This window comes from Python bivittatus, unplaced genomic scaffold (genome assembly GCF_059951505.1).
Source record: "Python bivittatus isolate LINGU-HERP-01145 unplaced genomic scaffold, Pbiv_v1 ctg000140_np1212, whole genome shotgun sequence".
Lineage (NCBI taxonomy): Eukaryota > Metazoa > Chordata > Lepidosauria > Squamata > Pythonidae > Python > Python bivittatus.
Window position 1 is genome coordinate 997,627 of NW_028277043.1, and position 19,364 is coordinate 1,016,990.

Genomic DNA, 19,364 nt, shown 5'->3' on the forward strand with positions numbered 1-19,364 from the left:
CCTAGCAGTTGTTCAGGGGAAAAAGGAACTGAAGGAAGGTTTCCAAACAATAGAGACTTTTTGCTAAAAGGATATTGTTTTCCCATTCCTCTAGCATCCTAGTGGTGACAATCATATTGGTGTTTGGCCTTGGCTTTTTTTGACAAGAAGTCCTATGACATCCTTAGGGCATCTAGATACTCTAACGATTCAGCAGCAAGTAAAAGAACTCAGATGTGATCCAAGAAATTATCGCTGCTGTGCTATTCTACTTAAATGTTTTTGTCCTGCTAACCCAATAATTTTAACATGCTGTTCTTTTTTTTTTTTAAAGCTGTCTTTTAAATATTTTGTTCAATCTATCAAAGTAGTGCTCTGTTGCACAAACACTCTTGCACACATGGAGAAACAGTTACAAAGCTCATCAGAATAGAAGACAAAGAGTTGGTAGCCCTAAGATGCATGAAGCCATCAGTGAAGTCAGCATAAAAAAACACATTCCTCATCAGTGACCATTGCAATAATCTGAAAAGGGAGACTGTAGCTTGCCACCAAAGTGGCAAAAGGGCCTTCCACACCACCTGTTATGTTCTGTATATGAATAGTCCCAAGAGGCTTGTTGCCACACCCCTAATCAGTGTCTCCAGTACCAATTGCAAATCAGAGTGGATTTATGTAGTTGAGTTTAAATACCCTAGAAGAAATTATGATTTCCAAGGCCACCACTTTGAACTGAGCTTGTAAACTTACTAGAAGCCAGGAAGGTTCCTTTATGGAGGGGATATGAGAGCTCCCATCCATACGCAGAATACTTTGTTCAAATTTCCACATTTTTTTCAGCAAAGGAAGGTACAGTAGACTGTATTTCTTTTAGACTCACTTGCTAGTGTTGCAGAGGGCCTGCTATGCGGTGGGCTGCATCGTATCTGCAGCTTCAGATTTGGAAGACAGGCTGGATTTGTATATTATGCACAGATGTTAACTGGTTGGTTTGGACTTAAGGCAATCATCCCCAATCTGGGCACCTTTCAGTTACAGGCTTCAAAAGTCTTGGCAATTTCTGTGTGTCTGGGGATTTCTGGAAATTGAAGTCTGCATATCGGATATAAGCCCAGTTGGTGAAGGCTGGCTTAATGTGCAAACAGTATCAGTGAATAAACCATAGTTAATCTTAGCACATTCAGTCACAGAGCTAAGCCATGACTGTTTGGCTTGTCGGAAAAAACAACTGTCTTCTTCAACAAACTGTGATCAAAACAAGTCAAACTTACCAGATACACAAACACAAATATTGGTAAGCAATATCAGCATACTGTTGGTTTAGATTCCCTAGAAAACCTTGATTTCTTGCCCCATTATGCCATGTCTCTATTTTGCATTGGAGCACTGGAGCGGGTGACTGCTTAAACCTCACACTGAGAATAACTGAGCAGAACAGCCTTTAGAAAATGAAATCATGCTGCACGCAAATAATGTTTTGAAGCTCACTCGTAAAGACCCCTTTCTCCCCAAGAAATGACATCACTGCCTATGGTTTTCATAGATTCTTCCTTTATGAGTAAGCCAAAATGAAAGACCAGTAACATTATCCTCAAGAGAATCTTTCACCAGATGCTCAGAAACACATCCCTAGAGCAAGTCTGGAACTGATGAGCAAAACTGTCCCCGTAAATTAGACATTAGCAATATGTTTTGGATTCTAAATGAGGAGTTGGTTTATTGCTCGTGGGGAGTGGCAGTACAGCAAAGTCAATGGTCTCCAAAAGCATGAAATCCTCACTTGAAAGAGATCCCAGAATGCTGTTGATTGTCCCTTTCTTCTAAAGGGAAATGATTAAAAACAGTTGTAGGACTAATGTTGGAAGCTGTCTTGCGTTAAATCATACCATTGGTTTCATCTGGCCCAATTTGTTCCATAGTGACTGACAGTGGCTCTCGGGAGCTACAAACAGGATTGGGGTTTGGGGTCTCCTGGGCTAACCTGGAAATGATTGGGATTGAATACAAATTGTATTTGAACTAGAGGAGATGGAGTTGAGTTAATCTTGAGAATCTCTACTTTGCCTGCCTTTTACTTAAGGCAAACCTTCCCCATGTGGATTCTGCTGCTTTTGAGAGATGATGGTAGGGTTTTCTTTACTTTCCATCACATAGGTTCATCCCTGCCAATAAAACAGTGCGGACTGTGACTATAACCAGTGCCTGTGTTGGTAACCCAGAGCATCATGTTGTATACTTGGAACATGTTGTCGTACGAATTTCTGTTGCACACCCTCGGCGGGGAGATCTACAAATTTATCTAACTTCTCCTTCTGGAACCAAGTCCCAGTTGCTGGCAAGGAGGTGAGTGGCACTGAATCTCCACCAAGACACCATTGGGATCCTGAGTACTTCAGTCGGGATGGGCAATGGCAAAAAAATCTTCTCACTGTTTCACAAAGGAGCTGCTGGGGAGAGAGGGGCAAACGTTTTGAATCTTGCAAGAGGCCAAGTCCTGATGCAACCCAAAGAGCCAGGCAAGGGAGCAAGAGAGAGAACTGTAGAACAAAGCTTTGATCCAGTAAAGGTGCTGAGCTTGTGAGTTGCAGAAAATAATATGGAAGAAGCAGATGTGTGCTGTGAATGCTGCCATAAATAACAGACATCCTTGTTCCAGATTAGGCCTCAATTAGATAAAACTTTGAAGGTTTCTCAGAAATAATGCAAAATGCTTTTTGACGTAGGTCAGACTTCAGCTGATAACAAGCGGCCTTCCTGATACTCAAGCTTAGATATTTGAAGGCTGGGGGAACAAGACTTTCAGTGGGTGACTTATCTTCCATCTTTTTTTTTTCCTAATGTTCCACCCTTATCTAGTTTTCCTGGATGGATTCTAGTTGCATCTCAATCTTTTCTTCTTTGAACTCCCAGGGAAATGAGAGGGCTTGGGTGCCAGGAGATGTAATGAATGGGTTCACTTTTCATGCGAAACCAGAAAGAAACATTACAGCTTAGCACTGCATATGGACCAGGCCAGCTGAAAAGTGTGATTGTAGTTTGCCAGTTGCCACAGTACATTTTCTAGAGCCTGTGATTATTGGTCTCCTTCAACCCATGAAGTTTTTGCATAATTATACCTTTGCAACTGCCCTTCCAGCTGTACTATTTTGTTTTCATATTCCTACTTGGTGATTTGAAAATCAGGGATCTAGTGGAAAATAATGGGTTGTAGGGAATAACATTCTCCCTCTTTCAGATGTGATTTAATTTGCCATGAACATGGACAAGCGGTCTTAATCATCCTTTTAAAAAAGGGGAATAGAATTTGCCTTGGCTAGTCAGGGTTGGCTAATCCGAGAAGGCAGCAGTGCTCTCTTGATACAAATCATTCTGCAGCAACAGAGTTGAAGCGAAGCGGAGTTAAAGCATTTGGGCAGTGCGTTGGCAAGAATCAAAGGAGTAGAACTGGTAGCGCACACATGTGCATTAAAGTTGAAATGAATGTCTCCTTTCCACATCACTTTGTCGTCTGCAGATTTTGATGACAGGTGTTTGTCAGTCATTCTGGGAGAACACATACTTGTCATTCAGTTGGATGACACGTTAGATGCCAAATCGGTCATTTTAAACTCCAGTAGCAATTTCACATTCTGGAATTTAATTCCGGGCTTTAAGGTTAACGTCGACATCCAAACTTTGTAACCTGGATTTTTGTTTTCTTTTACTTTGGGGATAATCTTTGCAAATGCGTTTCCAGTGTCGGTCTCAAGATGGACAATTATTTTAAACGATTTCTTGGTTTCAGAATCAGAATATAAGAGAAGCCCTTGAAGGATTGCAGTTGTTAGATGATAAATATGATACCCATATCAGAACTAGTTTTCTGGGTCTGCTGTGGCAAGGGTACAAATATTTCTTGAATCAGTTATCAAAGATGTATTTTATTTATATTACTTTACTTTATATAGTGCCCAATCTCCAAAATTCTGGGAAGTTCACCTGTTGATTAGTTTGTGGTTTCCTTCAACCCACCGACTTTTTTCTGTGAACCATCCCCATGAAGAGGATTTAAAAAAAAAAAACCTGTTGGAAACTAGTGTTGTTTTAATATATTTGTACCCATCCCTTGTCATAACATGGGATAGATAATTAATTATTGCTAAAATGTGATTCAAGGCAGAAGTTGAAACTCAGAAGGACAAGGAGTATCCAGAGTTAGAATTCTGGAAGGTACTTCCAGCTTGATTTTACATGTTTAATGGCCCTTAAGCTTCAGATGTAGATTGGAACGTAATTAGATACTATAGGAAAATGAAGAAATGAGAAGATGATTAATTGAAATATGGTTGACTGGCCCTTCCATTATGATAAAGCTTCTTATATTCTGCACATAAGCTTGACCAGATAGAGCTTCACTAGGACAATTGTGTTAAAAGCAGATATGATAGCTGTTTCCTAGGGCTAGCAAGCCTCAAGAGCTGTTCAGCCAAATGCAGTCCTGGACTGCACTGCATTTGGTGGCCCTGGAAATTATCCCTGCTGAATTTTATAAACAAACCCCAAGAAATGGAAACAGAGTTCCTGCTGTTTTTAGGAGAAAATAACAAACAGGTGCATAACCTTTCTTTTAAAGCATGAAATAAATCCCAACCTTCTCCCCAAACCGTGAAACCACCCCTCCTCTTCTAGGAATGCTGACTCCACCTAGGACAATGATATGATGGCCTTGGCTGCTCCAGGCAAATACAGCCCCCTTCCAATTCCGTGTTTTGATCAATCAATTTGAGAATGAACTCTTGATGCTGATATCTTGTTAACAGACAGCATGATGAGTCTAATGAAGGCTTCAAACACTGGGAGTTCATGACTGTCCACTGCTGGGGCGAAAGAGCAGCTGGAGAATGGACATTGGAGATCCAGGATAAACCCTATCATGTTCGAAACCTAGACATACAAGGTACGCATGCAATTTTCTTCCTGTTTTTTACAGTGGCTGGGTTCATGCTTGTGCCAAGCCATACCTTGTTTAATCAAGGCTGACTAACTGAGCTATAATTGATTATGTTTACACGGCAGTCTTGACCATAAGTTGTGGTTTATGCTCTGCAATGCCTAGAGTCATGCTCAGTTAAGCTGAAACTAAACCAACCACGTTGCAGCTACTGCCAAGCCTTCATTCTGAGTGTCTCCCACTTTTAATATACACAATTGGTGCTGATTGCTTCCAAAGGTTAGTTACAAGCTGATTCCTAAGAAATCCTTTTCTTTTGGTTTCCATGCTTACTTGCCCTTGATTTTTTTGAAGACGAGGGGATATGGAGCACTAACTCTATGGTGTCCAGATTCCAGGAAGGAGTCCTACTGTAACAAATAGACAGTTTCCATGGAGATTTTCAACAGCAAATGCCTATCTACATCTTTGTTGAACTGGGTCAGTGGGTCATTTGATGGATAAATGAGTGGGAATTCTCATCATGGGGGTTCTTGGCTGTTACACCTGTCCAAGTTAATGTCCAGAAGGTGCAATATCAACAGGCAAGGAAGAATGCTTATAAACACGTCCCCTGATTTGCAAGCCATAACGCTTTGTTGGGAACAGTGACAAGAGGGTCACCCTAGAAAAATTGCATCTCCTATCATCAAATTTGTTGATTTATTGGAAAAGCAAAGCAAAGAAAAGAAAATTCTTTTCTGGCACTTTTTAGAAATGTATCTATGTCCTGGGCAGACTTTGAATTCATCAAAGCAAATGATATATTTCTGTTCTATGTCACTGTCCTTTATTATAGCTTGCGGTCTTGTTTGAGAGTGACATTAATGACTGATGATGAATTGGTGCTTGAGAGGAAGGCCTCTACTCCTTGGAGTCTTCCCTTCACCTGCGGTTTTGGTCCCTGGTCTCTTTCCCCAACAGAACCATAAATGATGTTCAGAAGCATTTCCCCCCAGTCTAGGCGGGCCACTGGAAAGCAACAGATATCTCTGATACAAATGCCATTAGAAAGCATCAAACTAATTCAGTGCTGACATACAGATGCAAAGAAGCTATGCCAAAATGTAGGATTTATTTTATTTTATTTTGTTTGTTTCTGGTCTTCCAAGCCTTGGCAGTGAAATTAAAAGGTGTAATTGCCCTTAGCCTCATGCAAAGTATGCAGTGGCTTTGCCGTGGCTCTGAAGCAGTTGGCATCCAGAACAATCATAACTTTGCCAGTGGTCTAAGATCAATCAGATAGCTGGAGGTATAAACAAATGTCAGGGTGAAGTGGATGGAAGAAGGGCAGCAAACCTGAACAAATGGAAATGTTGGGCAGAGCCCCAGTGGCTTTTAAATGATTGACCTTTCTCATCCCCTGTAGCACAGCCTTTCCCAATCTGATATCTTCCAGACTCCATGGGATTTTATCTCCCAGAATTCCAAGGACCACAGCTCTGATGCAGGCAGCTCTCTTTTAAGGACCCACCTGTCACCGCCCAACTGTCTTGCCTTCTCTCCATACAGTCATCCCTTCACCAGCTGTTACCGCCACAGATTTCCTAACTATGTCCCCACTTACAATTGCTGAAGAGAATTGTTCTCCAAACAGTCCTTTTTGGAAGTTTTTAATGCAGATGTGTTGTGTACTCATAAGGATTAGTTAACAAGTTGCCTGATACTTATTTAAGTCCACCTGTAGAGCTTGACTGGAACACTGGGGATTCTTCAACAGTCAAGGGTTTGGCCAACAGTTTATCCTGGAAATTTAACTGGATGATAGTGGTGTCCTGTAAGCTTATCAGCAACAATAGAGCACTTTCTCCCAAGAGAGATTGACCATGTCTGCAGATCTTCTCTACAATATACTTGAAAATGTTAGGATATTCCAGGAGGTGTTTTTTGTTCTTGCCAGGGATGTAGATATCCCAACAAGCTGGGCCAGAGTTCCCTACGAAGATAGTGTTGACCCTAAAATACACCTTTTTATTCACCCTGTTACATTCCAGCCTTGTAAGCTAAGATGGAATTTATGATATAAACCCAATAATGACAGACTATATATATTAACTAGGGTTGTAGAGGATTTGCCACTAAAATTTCAGCTGATTCATTTGTGAATCCCACTTATTATTTGGGGAAATGGTATTGTTCTGCTACTTGGGAATGGTATCACCTCATTCCAGGAATAGAATTCAAGGAAGCATTATTAAGTAGCTTATTTTACTCTTTAAATACAAACTCTATACTTCCTAAGATGTCAAAACTATTTAATACACGTTTTGCTCACTTACACCCCTTTTAATGGGTTCTTAATTCATTAAGGGAGAGGACTTCTCAACCCAAATTATTGCTGATTGAGGAAGGCAATATTGATTAACGTTTAATCTTTCATAGGGAAGTTAAAAGAATGGAGTCTCATTTTATATGGAACAGCTGAGCATCCTTACTCTAATATCAGCACCCAGCACTCTAGGTCAACAATGCTGGACATGCCATCTTTGGAGATGGAGCCCTCAAAAGTTGCTTTCTTCCAAAATCAGATGGAGATACTGGAGGAAGAAGATGAATACACAGGTAAAGTGCCCCAAACCATTTATTTCTTCTCCCTAGCTCTGTTTTTGTGCACAAGCAGCCATCAGTTGTTTCTATTCTTTTTTCCTTAAGAAAACTAGAACATGCAGTTTGTAATCTAGTACACTGAGAACATTTACTCCATTTTTGCCCAATCTCCCACAAAGCTAGGCTGGGAAATGCTATTCTACAAACTTCCAAGAAGTCTTTCTCTTAAAAAAAAACAACAACACAAGGGCATCCCCTTTCTTCCATGGGACCACAAATACAAATTCAGATACAATAAGATTCCTTTCAGATTTCCAAGAATCTTGGCCTTAATTTAAGCAACAAGGAAGCGGAGAGATTCTGGCATTGTAGGGGCTTGCATTGTTAGGCTTGCAAAGGGATGGGAAAGGTTTTTGGAATTATAGAAACATCTGAAGTTGATTTCCAATAGCCAGGGGGTGGAACTACACAGCCCACAGTGCTTCATGTGTCTCCTGGTGGCTGCCTTGTTCAGAACAATAGAGACAGTTAAAAAAAAAGAATACCAATGTCCTTCATTTTAATACAAAGCACAACATTTACAGGGCCTTCCCTTCCCTTCCCTTCCCTTCCCTTCCCTTCCCTTCCCTTCCCTTCCCTTCCCTTCCCTTCCCTTCCCTTCCCTTCCCTTCCCTTCCCTTCCCTTCCCTTCAAGACCAACATTGGTCAGACCACAACTGTTGGGAAATACAATTGTTTCATAATGTAAAATGTCATAATGTGATAGAACCACATGACAAGGCCAAAGCAATTAAGTGTCTCCTGAAAATTAGCCACTGTCTCTATGTGGGATGTGCCCAGTCCAGCACTAAGCACACAATATACTGTTTGTATATTAACAGTGTCTCCATCCTGTAAAAAGAAAGAAAAATAAAAAATGCAATGGCATTTTTCATGTTGTTCCAAGGGGAAACTTGGAGACATTACTTTCTAGGAAACACAGTCCTCTCACTAACCCCTATCTGGGCAAAGATACATAAAGGTTATCAGAGGTGGATGGTTGGTTTTTCAAAGGAACAAGTCTGTCCAACTGTCTCCTGACCTTCCTAATGCAAAGATGTTCCTGCAGAATTGATCCCTTCTCCCAGAGATAAGAACTCACTGAAATTGTCTGAGGCAGCCCTGCAATTCAGAGTAAAACGTGTGGAGGTAGCCCCAGACTGTCACCTTGTTCAGAAGATTCTGAAAAGCTAAAGTCTTCAAGTCGAGCTTAAGTCTGCAGAACGTCATGGACATATCCAGATAGTTTTCTTAGCAATAACAGAGAAGTGATGTGCCCATTTTTTCTGAGAATGTTTAATTATTCCCAATCTAGTTTATATTTTAGTATTTCCTAATGATGCCCTATCCAAGCCTACCAGGCCAGATCTTGATTAGTTTGTTCTGAGATCCGCCATCTATCCTTAAACACTGATGTGCTGGACAATCAGTGGGAATGGAAGCAGCAAAATTTAATGGAGCTGCCTTATTACTGTAACAAAAATCCTTGGTCAGGTCTTTGCTATCGATATAGTTAGGTAAATACATATTTTAAAAACATAAGACACAGTTTATCCCCAGTTGATGATGCCAATGGCGTTACCAAATATCAAACTTATGGTAAGCCACTCTTACACTTGGATCAGCCCAAGATAAATGATGTTCCTTGCCAAAGATAAGATTCCTGCTTGCTCCATTTCATGCGCAGACAAGGGCAGACTCTAACTTCCATCCTGGGAAAGTGATAGCCATCTTTCTTCCACCTAGGACAGCAGGCGAGTATCAGCAATGCAGGATAGGCTGTGGGGTATATAAATAGCCTTGTTACCTAAAAGAGAAGAATAGCTTTAAGATGCAGAAGAATGGTTGGGGAGCTAAAGCTGCTAAAGGTTTTTAAAAGGGCAGGAATAGGCTCAGCTTCATATCCAAAAGAACTCCTCATTCATTTACTCCTGAATTCTCAACACTGTTGGCTCACAGGAAAAGATTGTCTGTGTTAGGAGTCAGACATGTTGCATGCAGAATCGAACAGTCATAATATTAGGACACAGGATATTGGCCAAACCCTAACAGTGGTTCACATTACTTTGTTGTCTCTTATTGAGCTTACTTTGCAAGACCCAAGTAAAAATATTACTAGTCCGTAAAAAGCTTAGCTGGAGCTCTGCAGCTTGCCTATTTAGTTAAGCAAAAGCAGTAGCTATTACAAGGCATTAGTGCATAGATAGCAGAGATAGATAGGGTAAAGCAAATTTATTTATGTATTTATTTATTATGAAATGTATAAGCAGCCCATCTCCCCCAGGGGGGGGACAATTAAAATCCAAGACAATAAAAACAATAAAAATATATATATCCCCCAATTAAAATCACAAGGAACAATTCTATAAAAGCCAGTATACAATTCAAGATGATGGGGAGGGGGGAGCAGTATCGATCAACCCACCAGCCAGTTCCAGCAATGCAAGCCCCCATCAGGCCCCCAGGCTATGAGGCACAGCCATGTTTTTACATCTTTTTGGAAAGCCAGGAGAGTGGGGGCAGCCTGCATCTCAGGAGGTAAGCTGTTCCACAGGGCGGGGGCCCTCTTCCTAGACCCCACCACCTGGAATTCCTTGACTGGTCAGGTCCACAACTTGCCCCTTCTGCCAGATCAAGTGGGGCGGGTGGATATAACGGGGATGAGACGGCTCCTCAGATAACCTGGTCCTGTGCCATGAAGGGCTTCAAACACCTTGAATTGGACCTGGAAGCAAATTGGCAACCAATGTAGCTCACATAACAGAGGTGTTCCATGTGCCTCCCTAGGGACACTGCTGCATTTTGCGCCAGCTGTAAATGTCTCAGGCCACAGGTGCTTTGTGGGGAGGTACCACCAAGACATACTGAGTATTTCCAGATATATGGTAAACTGATAGACCAAGTGCCGGATGCCATTTTGTAGGTTGAACTAGGAAGAGTTTTATATCTCTTCTTTCAACAGATCTGTCTGTCTCCCTAAGGTCTGTGTCATAGGGAATGTGGCGACCAAGGATGCGATGGTCCCAATGCTGATCAGTGCCTGAATTGTTTCCACTACAGCCTGGGAAGTGTTAAAACTGGCAGGTAATCAGCAGAAACACCAGGAAAAAGATGGGGTCGCTGGTGAGGGGCAGGAACAGAGAGGGTACTCAATGTATTTTGCACAGTTAGTTCCACGTGCTAGATTTCAAAACTAGCAGCAGTAGTATGTTGTACATAACCCATTCCCAACCTCGTGCCCTCCAGATACTGTACATTGTGGTTATTAACACCAGAATTTTTATAATTAACTTGGCCACCAGACAATATCTTACCCTTTTTCAACCCCAGTAGCTTCCTCCTTCTCCCTGGCTATAAAGCCAGCCCTGATTAGGAATCAGATTAACAGAAAAGCTCTCAGACTTCTCCATTCTATCTCCATCTTTCTAAGGCAGATTTCTCCGATCTGATGTCCTCCAGACAGGTTAAACTACAACTCACATAATTTCCAGCCCATGTAGCCAAACATGGAGCTAATCCAACATATCTGGAGGGCATTAGCTTGGGGAAGATCCAAGATCCATACAAGAAGGGGATGTAATGTTTATGATGGAAGATATCACAGAAAGATTCTAATAGCACTATGAGAACTACTTTGTCCCTCTTCTTTTGGCTGGCTCTTGCCATGATGGGTCATCTTCTGGTCTAATCTGGAACATTTGTGGACTTTTTCCAGGAAATGTGTGAATTCCTGCCCCCCTGGCTACTTTGGGGACAGTCTGCAACATAAGTGCCGTAGATGCCACAGGGGCTGCGAAGCATGCTTGGGCAGAAGCCACAACTCGTGCACAGCGTGCAAGCGTGGTTTTTATCACCACCAAGAGACAAACACTTGTGTGAATCTGTGTCCAGCTGGGTTTTACTCTGATGATGGTAAGAAAGGGAAATCAATGCTGATCAGCTAGCACTCATGGATGGGTGAAAAGTTTGTTTTCTTCTCGGAGGTGACATTTAAATCTACAAATTTATCTACAATGGTTTCTGTCCTGTTGTAACATTTTTAGGTGCCTTTTGATGAAGATGGCATGAATAATTCCTGTTCTGACTGTTTTCTTTCTACTGCTTAAAATTATTTTTATGTATTTTTAATCGTATTCATCTTAGTGTATTTAGTTGGTCTCTTGCAAACCAATTCTAGGTTTACAATGATTAGCAGCAATATAAAAATACATTGACTAACAACCGTCATAGTTTTAAATTAAATACTTTGTCTTTTAATTGATTTTACATTTTTCAAAATGTCAAAGCTCTTATAAAATTGAAGGGAGGGTATAAGACTTCACAGCGTATTAAACAGGCGCTTCTAATCTTTGTAGCAACCTTAGCTTTAAGGAATTTTTGTTTTCATCCTTTCTTGAAACTGAAATAGCTTCTAAAACCATTAATGTTTGCACTTACTCCACAGTTAACACTAATTGATTGTTGTCCTGCTTAGGGAGGGAGAAATCAATCAATTTCAGTTTTGCTACGTTGTAGGAAATGTCAGTCTATGGTGGCGAAAAATGAGTCTGGTAGCACCTTTTTCAAGTAACATTTTTTTTAAAGGCATAAGCTTTCGTGAGCTACAACTCTACCAGATGCATGGAGTAGCTAGACTGATGTACGATTGACACTGGGGTGAGATGGGGGATGGATGGACAGAGGGGAAGACAGAGGATTACATTACTGGACCCTGCATTTAAATAAATGATATCTCTAATTGCAAGTGAAGAATTCCAAATGATGCAGCTAGATTGATGTAATCAATAGGATTGAGTAGCACTATGAATTCACTATGCACATGTAACCTGTATCTGCATTATCAATCTGTCATCCTCTCCCTCCCCCCCCCACTTCACACCAATGTAAATCTTACATAATTGCAAGCTTATTTTATCAGCTTATGCCTTTTAATAAAATGTGTAGCTGGAAAAGGTGTTACCTTCTGAGGTTTTGCCAGATGTTTCTACTTTTCCCTTCTGAAATTAATGTTGCTTCAGTTTCCTTTTTTTCCCCAAGCACAAAGAGGTTTATTTATTTGTTTGTTTGTTTGTTCATTTATTTATTTATTTACTTGGGGCTTTTGAAAGCCATTTTCCCTAATGCACACAATTTGGACAGGCGAACCACTCTGACAACATTTGGAGAAGTACACATATTGTGGCAGAAATGTGTTTTAGCTAACAAGTTGGGTTAATGTGGGCAATTTTCCCTCCTATGCTTGTTCCTTGCTGATTAAAATAAGAGATCTGGGGATTTATCAAGGATAGCTGTGGTTGGTTGATTGACAAGTTCAAACTACTGCAGGATTACATTACTGGACCCTGCATTTAAATAAATGATATCTCTAATTGCAAGTGAAGAATTCCAAATGATGCAGCTAGATTGATGTAATCAATAGGATTGAGTAGCACTATGAATTCAGTTCCAAAATGATGGTTTACAGGGACATGAATACAGTACCTATATCCAGGTTTTTAAAGTAGATTCTGGGAAAAGATGCAGCTGCTTTGAAAGGTTACAGACCCACCATCCATGTCCTTGCATGCTATGGAGAAACATTTTGGATTCAGATCGAAAGTACTGCATAGCATATTAATCAAGATATTGATTTAATCTCCTGCAAATCTGAGAAGGGCTGAGGAGGGTTTCTGACATCTTGAAGTAAAATGTGAAAAGCATCAGTGGCTTTAAAATCAACATTTTAGATTAATCGACCTGGGTTTTGAATATTTAAAATATGCTTGCCAAATGTTAGGATTTCTCCAAAATCAAAAGGTCTAGGAAGTGATATATTTTAAGTTGAAATAAGTAGTTAATTATTTCTGTCATCCAGCCTAATTTTAAAAAAAAGTACCCTTATTGTTCAGTGCCAGGTGGTTTAACTTGCCATTAAATTGCAATACTCTATAAGTCATAAACTTTACATCTGCAATTATGCTTTCCTATTTGTGGAATTTCTTTTCACTCTGACCTCTTCTCCCTACCCTGAAAAGGTCAAAGACGTTGCCAGAAATGTCATCAAAACTGTAAGAAATGCTTTTGGGAGATGGACAAATGTTCTGTCTGCAAAGATGGATTCAGGTGAGTAGCTGATGAAAAAATAATCCAAGGTTTCAAGAGGTTATTCTAACCCCTTTACCAGAAACTAGCATTGCCAATCTCGGGGGATTGGACAAAGAAAGGAGGATGCCAGAAGTTGTATGGGTTGTTGACTTCCTTGCTGGATCTCCTGCAAACATCACAGAGAGTATGCGATACACTTTCCAGTTTCTGTGTCCCCATCATTTGAAATGTCAGCCTTCCCTAATCTGCCCCTCTCCAGTAATGCTGGATGAAAATCCCAAAATTTGTAGTCATGTTTATGAGGGATTCTGGGAGTTGCAGATAGCTGCAGTATACAGATGATCACAAATGGGAGGATTTGCTTTCCCCACCGCTGATAATATTTTTCTAGGGGTTTGGGGTTGGGGACAATTTTCATTAGAATGCATGGAAGGGAGAAGGATTTAGCCTTACATCTCCTGGTTTTGATTGGGCCACGGATACACTCAGGTGCCTGGGTGCTGCTTACATGGAGAAAAAAGTAGCAAGGTTAAGTGATTTAAAAAAGATATATTTCATAACTTTATGAATAACTAATGATATATTGAAAAACTAATTTCTATGACAGCTCAGGTCCCTTACTCGCATCTTACTTGTATTTTACTTGCCTTTTATCCTTCATGGCTCATATACTTTTTTAAATGCTTAATTTTTAAAAATCAAATCGGATAGGATTAGAATATAGCTGTACTAATCAGGAAGCTCCTAGGCCAGATCCCTTTTTTAAAATTGCTTTTAAAATAATAACAGAAGAAGAGAAAAAGAAAAAGGAGCAACACACACAGATACATTCATTGTCAAAAAAATAGGTGGAAAAAATACAATAGAAAAAAGAAAAAAAATGGAATATATATCTCATTACAACAGTACACAGTTACAATTCTATATATATTTATCTAATGCAAAGATTATGCAAGTGTGTATGTGTGTGTGTATTTCTAATACATTAATATAACTATCATGCTTTTTTTTTTACCGACTGTATTTTGTATAAATGAGTCCCATATTTCATTATACTTGTCCATACAAAGTCTACATCTACAGGCAATCCGCTCATAGGTGGCAAGTGTAATCAGGTCTTCAAACCGTTGACTAAACGGGGCCATACATTTATCTTTCCGATGCTGCAATATCAGTTTTTTGGCCACAGTAAGGGCACAGAGAATCCATTTACATTGTCCAGTGGTCAAATTCCAAGTACTAGGTATGTAATTCAAGAGAATATTATCCTCTGAAATTTTTAGCTTTTGTCACAGCCACATTTATATAGTCCACTACTTTCTCCCAAAACCTAACAAATATAGGACATTGTAAAAACATATATTTTAAAGAAGCATTGTCCTTATTACATCTCCAACAAAATGCTGTTTCCAACAGTTCTTTTCTGTACAAACGTAATGAAGTCCAATACATTCTAAATATTATTTTTTGTTGTATGAGTCGTAGTTTGGGGTCCATTGACACTCTTGTCATAAAAGTTAAGACATTCTCCCATTGTCCAGGGAATATAGGAACCTCTAATTCTCTTAGCATCTGTATATCAAATTGATTTATTGATAACAAATATCTATAAAAACTGATAGTAGGTTTTTTAGTTTTAAAGGATTTAACAAATTGTTCTAGTATCGCAGGTGTTTCAGAAGCTGAAAATGCGGCTGGCCCAAATAGTGTTGTTACCAGATATTGTAGCTGTAAATATTGCCATTGGGTTACATCCAATAGATGATATTTATCTCTTAACATAGCATACGTTTAAAAAGTATCTTCATCATCCATCAATTGGTCCAAAGTCAATATCCCTGCTTCCATCCAATTTGTCCATATCACCATCTTTTTCCCAATTTTTAGTGTTGGGTTTCCCCATAGAGTCAATTTAGCATAGGAAAAAGGACTGGATCTTTTTTTATTAGACATTGCATTCCACAACTTTCTAATTGACATAATTGTTTCCAGAGATACTAGAGTTCTATTGTATTTAGATCCTAATACTGTTCATCCAGCTAGAGGTGCTATATATGTATATTCCAAAGTTGCCCAAATCGGAAAATTAACACCACTTTTGGCTTCCAATATTTGATGCTTGACAATGATAAAGCTCCAGATTCGGAAAACCAAATCCACCTTCATTAATTGGTAATTGCATTTTTTGTAAAGATATTCTTGGAATTGAAGAACTCCATAGAAATTTTCTAAACAAAAAAATTTCTGAAAATATTTTCCAGATATTTGAACAGGAATCCCTCTCAGAATGTAGATTAATCTGGGAATAATGTTCATTTTGAGAGCATTCACCTTTCCCCAAAGGGTGAGGTTTAATGACTCCCATCTATCCATATCTGAAGAAACCTCTTTATATACTTTATTTATATTATATGTTACTGAGTTATATCTTTTGGTATACGCATACCTAAATAGTTAATAGATTCGGTACAAATTCAATAGATTCGGTACAAATCTATCCTATCCCAGATCTTGTCTTTGACATGAACTTATTCAGTTGATTTCATCCTCCTGTTAGCCCCCATTCTCTATCTGCAATGTGAACCTGATAATATAAATCTACCTCCCAGATGTATTGTAAGGATCATGACACCATAATATGTGTGAAAAAATTTTGAATGCTGTAAAGGGCTTCATACATGCTATATACTGATTTACTATAAATCATGTCACTTGTCAATTTTACCTCACTTGGGTCTGGGGTATGGAGAAATTATTTAATTTGGGGTTGTAGACACCAATTATCCTCATGATATCTATCTATCTATCTATCTATCTATCTATCTATCTATCTATCATCTATCTATCTATCTATCTATCTATCTATCTATCTATCTAAAATTCAAATAGAGTAGATGTTTCTGGAAAGATATGCAATTAACTTAAAAGGGGGAAGGGAAGAAGAAGAGCAAATAAATACATTTATGTTGGATCTTTATAAAGCACTCATTTTCTGCTCAACCTCTGATGCCTCCTGGCTTTGCAATATGCACTGTACAAGTTAATATTCTAAACAAACTGTGTTTGCTCGCTGTGAGAGGCGTTGACCAGCCAGGACCTTACACTTCTAATAAGGGCACTTTTAATAAAGAGACCTTTTGGCCCTCTTAGTTTTTTCTTTCTTCTGAAATTCTGTGAGCAAGAAATTTAGAAATGGTTTTAAAAACATTTATAGACAAATCCTGGCATCAAATAGCAAATTTCTATAAAATAACAAAGCGAAGTGTGATTTCACAGTATATAAAGTGACATTCCAGAACACATTTTAGTAGATGAAAGTTGATGCAGGAGAAATTTGGCAGAAAGGTCCTATTATATTTATGTCTTCTCTTTAGATGAGAGGACATAGATGATGTTCAAGGTGGTTTCTAGGGAGAGAAAGAGGTGGCTGATGGATGGAGGCATTGCTGATTGCAGTAGATAAACTTTTGGGACCAGTGTGTACATTTAGAGGTTCGAAAAAACTGTTGTGTACATTCTCAGCAAATGACTGTTAGGATGGCATGACTAATTAGAAAATATCCATTTGCTATGAGGGAAACTGTCTCAGCAGGTGGCAGCAGTTGGCTTACCTTGTCTGGTCTTGGAAACAGGGTTGGAGCCTAGGTAGTCAACAGACCAGGCATGGCAATCAATTTCCAGGAACTCAGCTCCATTTTCAGTAAACAACTGAAGCTTAACATACTTGACATTGATAGATAAGTTGCTTCACTGCAGAAAAGAAAGACGTCATATATGTGTAGAAGATCTGCCCACTCCAGAACATGGAAATCAAGCCATATATATGTCATTCCCAGGCTTTCAATCCTAGACCTTTTCCTCTGTTGTTCTGAGCCAATGGGTTCTTGACTCTTCTTGGGCTTCAGTGTTGTAGCTATCTGTTTCATGTTCATATAACTGTTCTGCCTGATCTGGGAATCACTGGTTTCTGCCCTGCCAGCTTCACTTCTTATATTAGTGCTTAATTGGGAAACCATCAGAAAATCCCAGAAGAAGGCAGTCACGTATTTTTATTTCCATACTATTGCTAAGAAAACTGCATCCAGTGGTGCCCACCAAGAATCAGAAAAGGTAAACTAGCAAGATGGCTCCTTGCTAGATCTTCTCTAATTCCAGAGGGGCTTCCTCCCACCCCCTCCAGCTTACTTTACCCTTTTCCTGGACATGCTTCAAAGAAAGTCCTGGGCTGAAGCTATCTACCATTTTTCTCTTCTAAAAATGCTTCCCTTTTCAGAAGGATAGCTTCCCCTTAAATTATTTTTAAATCATAGGAATATGAAACAACAAAGAATGTCAAGTGGAACAGAGCACCTGTTGGGCATCAAGGAAGGCATATTAATATCTAGTAGTACTGGCTGCCTGCTGATTCATTAATCGGCCCCACAACCACTGGTTCTTTTTCTTTCTTTCTTTCTTCTTTTTAATAGGGTGGGGAGGAAACAAACTCCTTGCAGTATCTCCCATTTGTTTTGATGGTCAGGGGCAAACATGTCCTCCTATTATTGGAGTACAAAATGTTTTGGTCCAGTCTTCTGATTGCTTTTATTTTATCTATATTTATTTTTTACAACCAACCTTAGAATTCAAAAATTGTAGGACAAGTAGCAGGAGACCCCATAAAATCATACAATACTATAACAAAAAAATCAGTGTTGTAGATAAAATACTGTAAGTTCACTAGTGGTATTTAAAAAAATAGACCAGCACTAAAATCTCCTTACTCTGGGGAGAGGATTCCAGTGACAGGAAATGTCCTTTATCCACATAACCTATATATACAGCTTGGTCCTTGAGTGGGGGGCTACCGCTTGCTCCCCTAACCAGCTGGAAGGTCAGAAGTGACATTACTGGAAGGCTGTTGATGTCTCTGGAAAAGATGGGGCCAATTCAAGGATATCAGGAGAAGAAGGATGCTCCTTTGGGAAGCTTCACAACTTTACATTTTGGGAAAGAAAATGCTTTTGGTATCCACTCTTTCCCATGCATTCTTAAAGATGTGTGATAAAAAAGAGCAAATAGCTGGATTTATAAACTGGATTTATAAGCTGGATCTGGCCACTTAAATGGTATTTGCAAATTTCTCCTTCTTTGCCAACCCAGACATTTGAAAGTGGGTGAGACAAGTGCCTCTATTGATGGAGGTGGTTAGGAAGTTTTTGAAGGAGACTGGAGCAATGGACATTTGACCCTCACCCTCTTGCAATGGACATTGACCTTCAACCCAATTCTAAGGGTGCTTGGAATTTAGCAAGTGGCTGCTCAAAGATTAACACAAGCTGTTGCGTCTTAATAATCCTTTGGGTACCTCCTTCCAGTCCCAGCAATAAAGCTGCAACTTATTTTGGCTGCCTTCAGAAACAAATGATGCAGGGCAACTCCAAATGAAATGAGGAGGATGGGCCTGAATGATAAGTTTTCCCAAGGAAAGACATGTAGCAAAAAGTGTCAAACGCCAGAAGGTTGATCTGAACAATTTGTTCAGCAGGAGGCCCAAAGCTTCTTTGCAGGATTCATTTAGAGGACAGTAATTGGACTGACGTGACTGCTTCAATAATGGCACTTGGGCAAAAGTAGAAAATTACCAAGTTTCCAAAAGATGATCCACAACAGGAACAGTAAAAGTGGCTTCCCTTGGCTGCAATCTGTACAGTGTTTCCTTTTATTGTTTGCTAACCTTTTAAGCTTGGCAAGGTTTTGCCAGCAATGT

At 39.5% G+C, this 19,364-nt stretch overlaps 1 protein-coding gene across 1 annotated transcript in view; it reads left to right on the top strand.

Moving 5' to 3' along the window:
* Positions 1–19,364, top strand: part of PCSK6 (proprotein convertase subtilisin/kexin type 6) — an 86,365-nt gene that overhangs the window by 58,355 nt on the left and 8,646 nt on the right. Inside the window, exons 12-17 of the mRNA XM_088136406.1 lie at positions 2,134–2,322; positions 4,779–4,915; positions 7,331–7,510; positions 10,516–10,618; positions 11,250–11,446; positions 13,549–13,636. Coding sequence (XP_087992532.1) covers positions 2,134–2,322; positions 4,779–4,915; positions 7,331–7,510; positions 10,516–10,618; positions 11,250–11,446; positions 13,549–13,636 — 894 coding nt within the window. The remainder of the gene's footprint in view (positions 1–2,133; positions 2,323–4,778; positions 4,916–7,330; positions 7,511–10,515; positions 10,619–11,249; positions 11,447–13,548; positions 13,637–19,364) is intronic.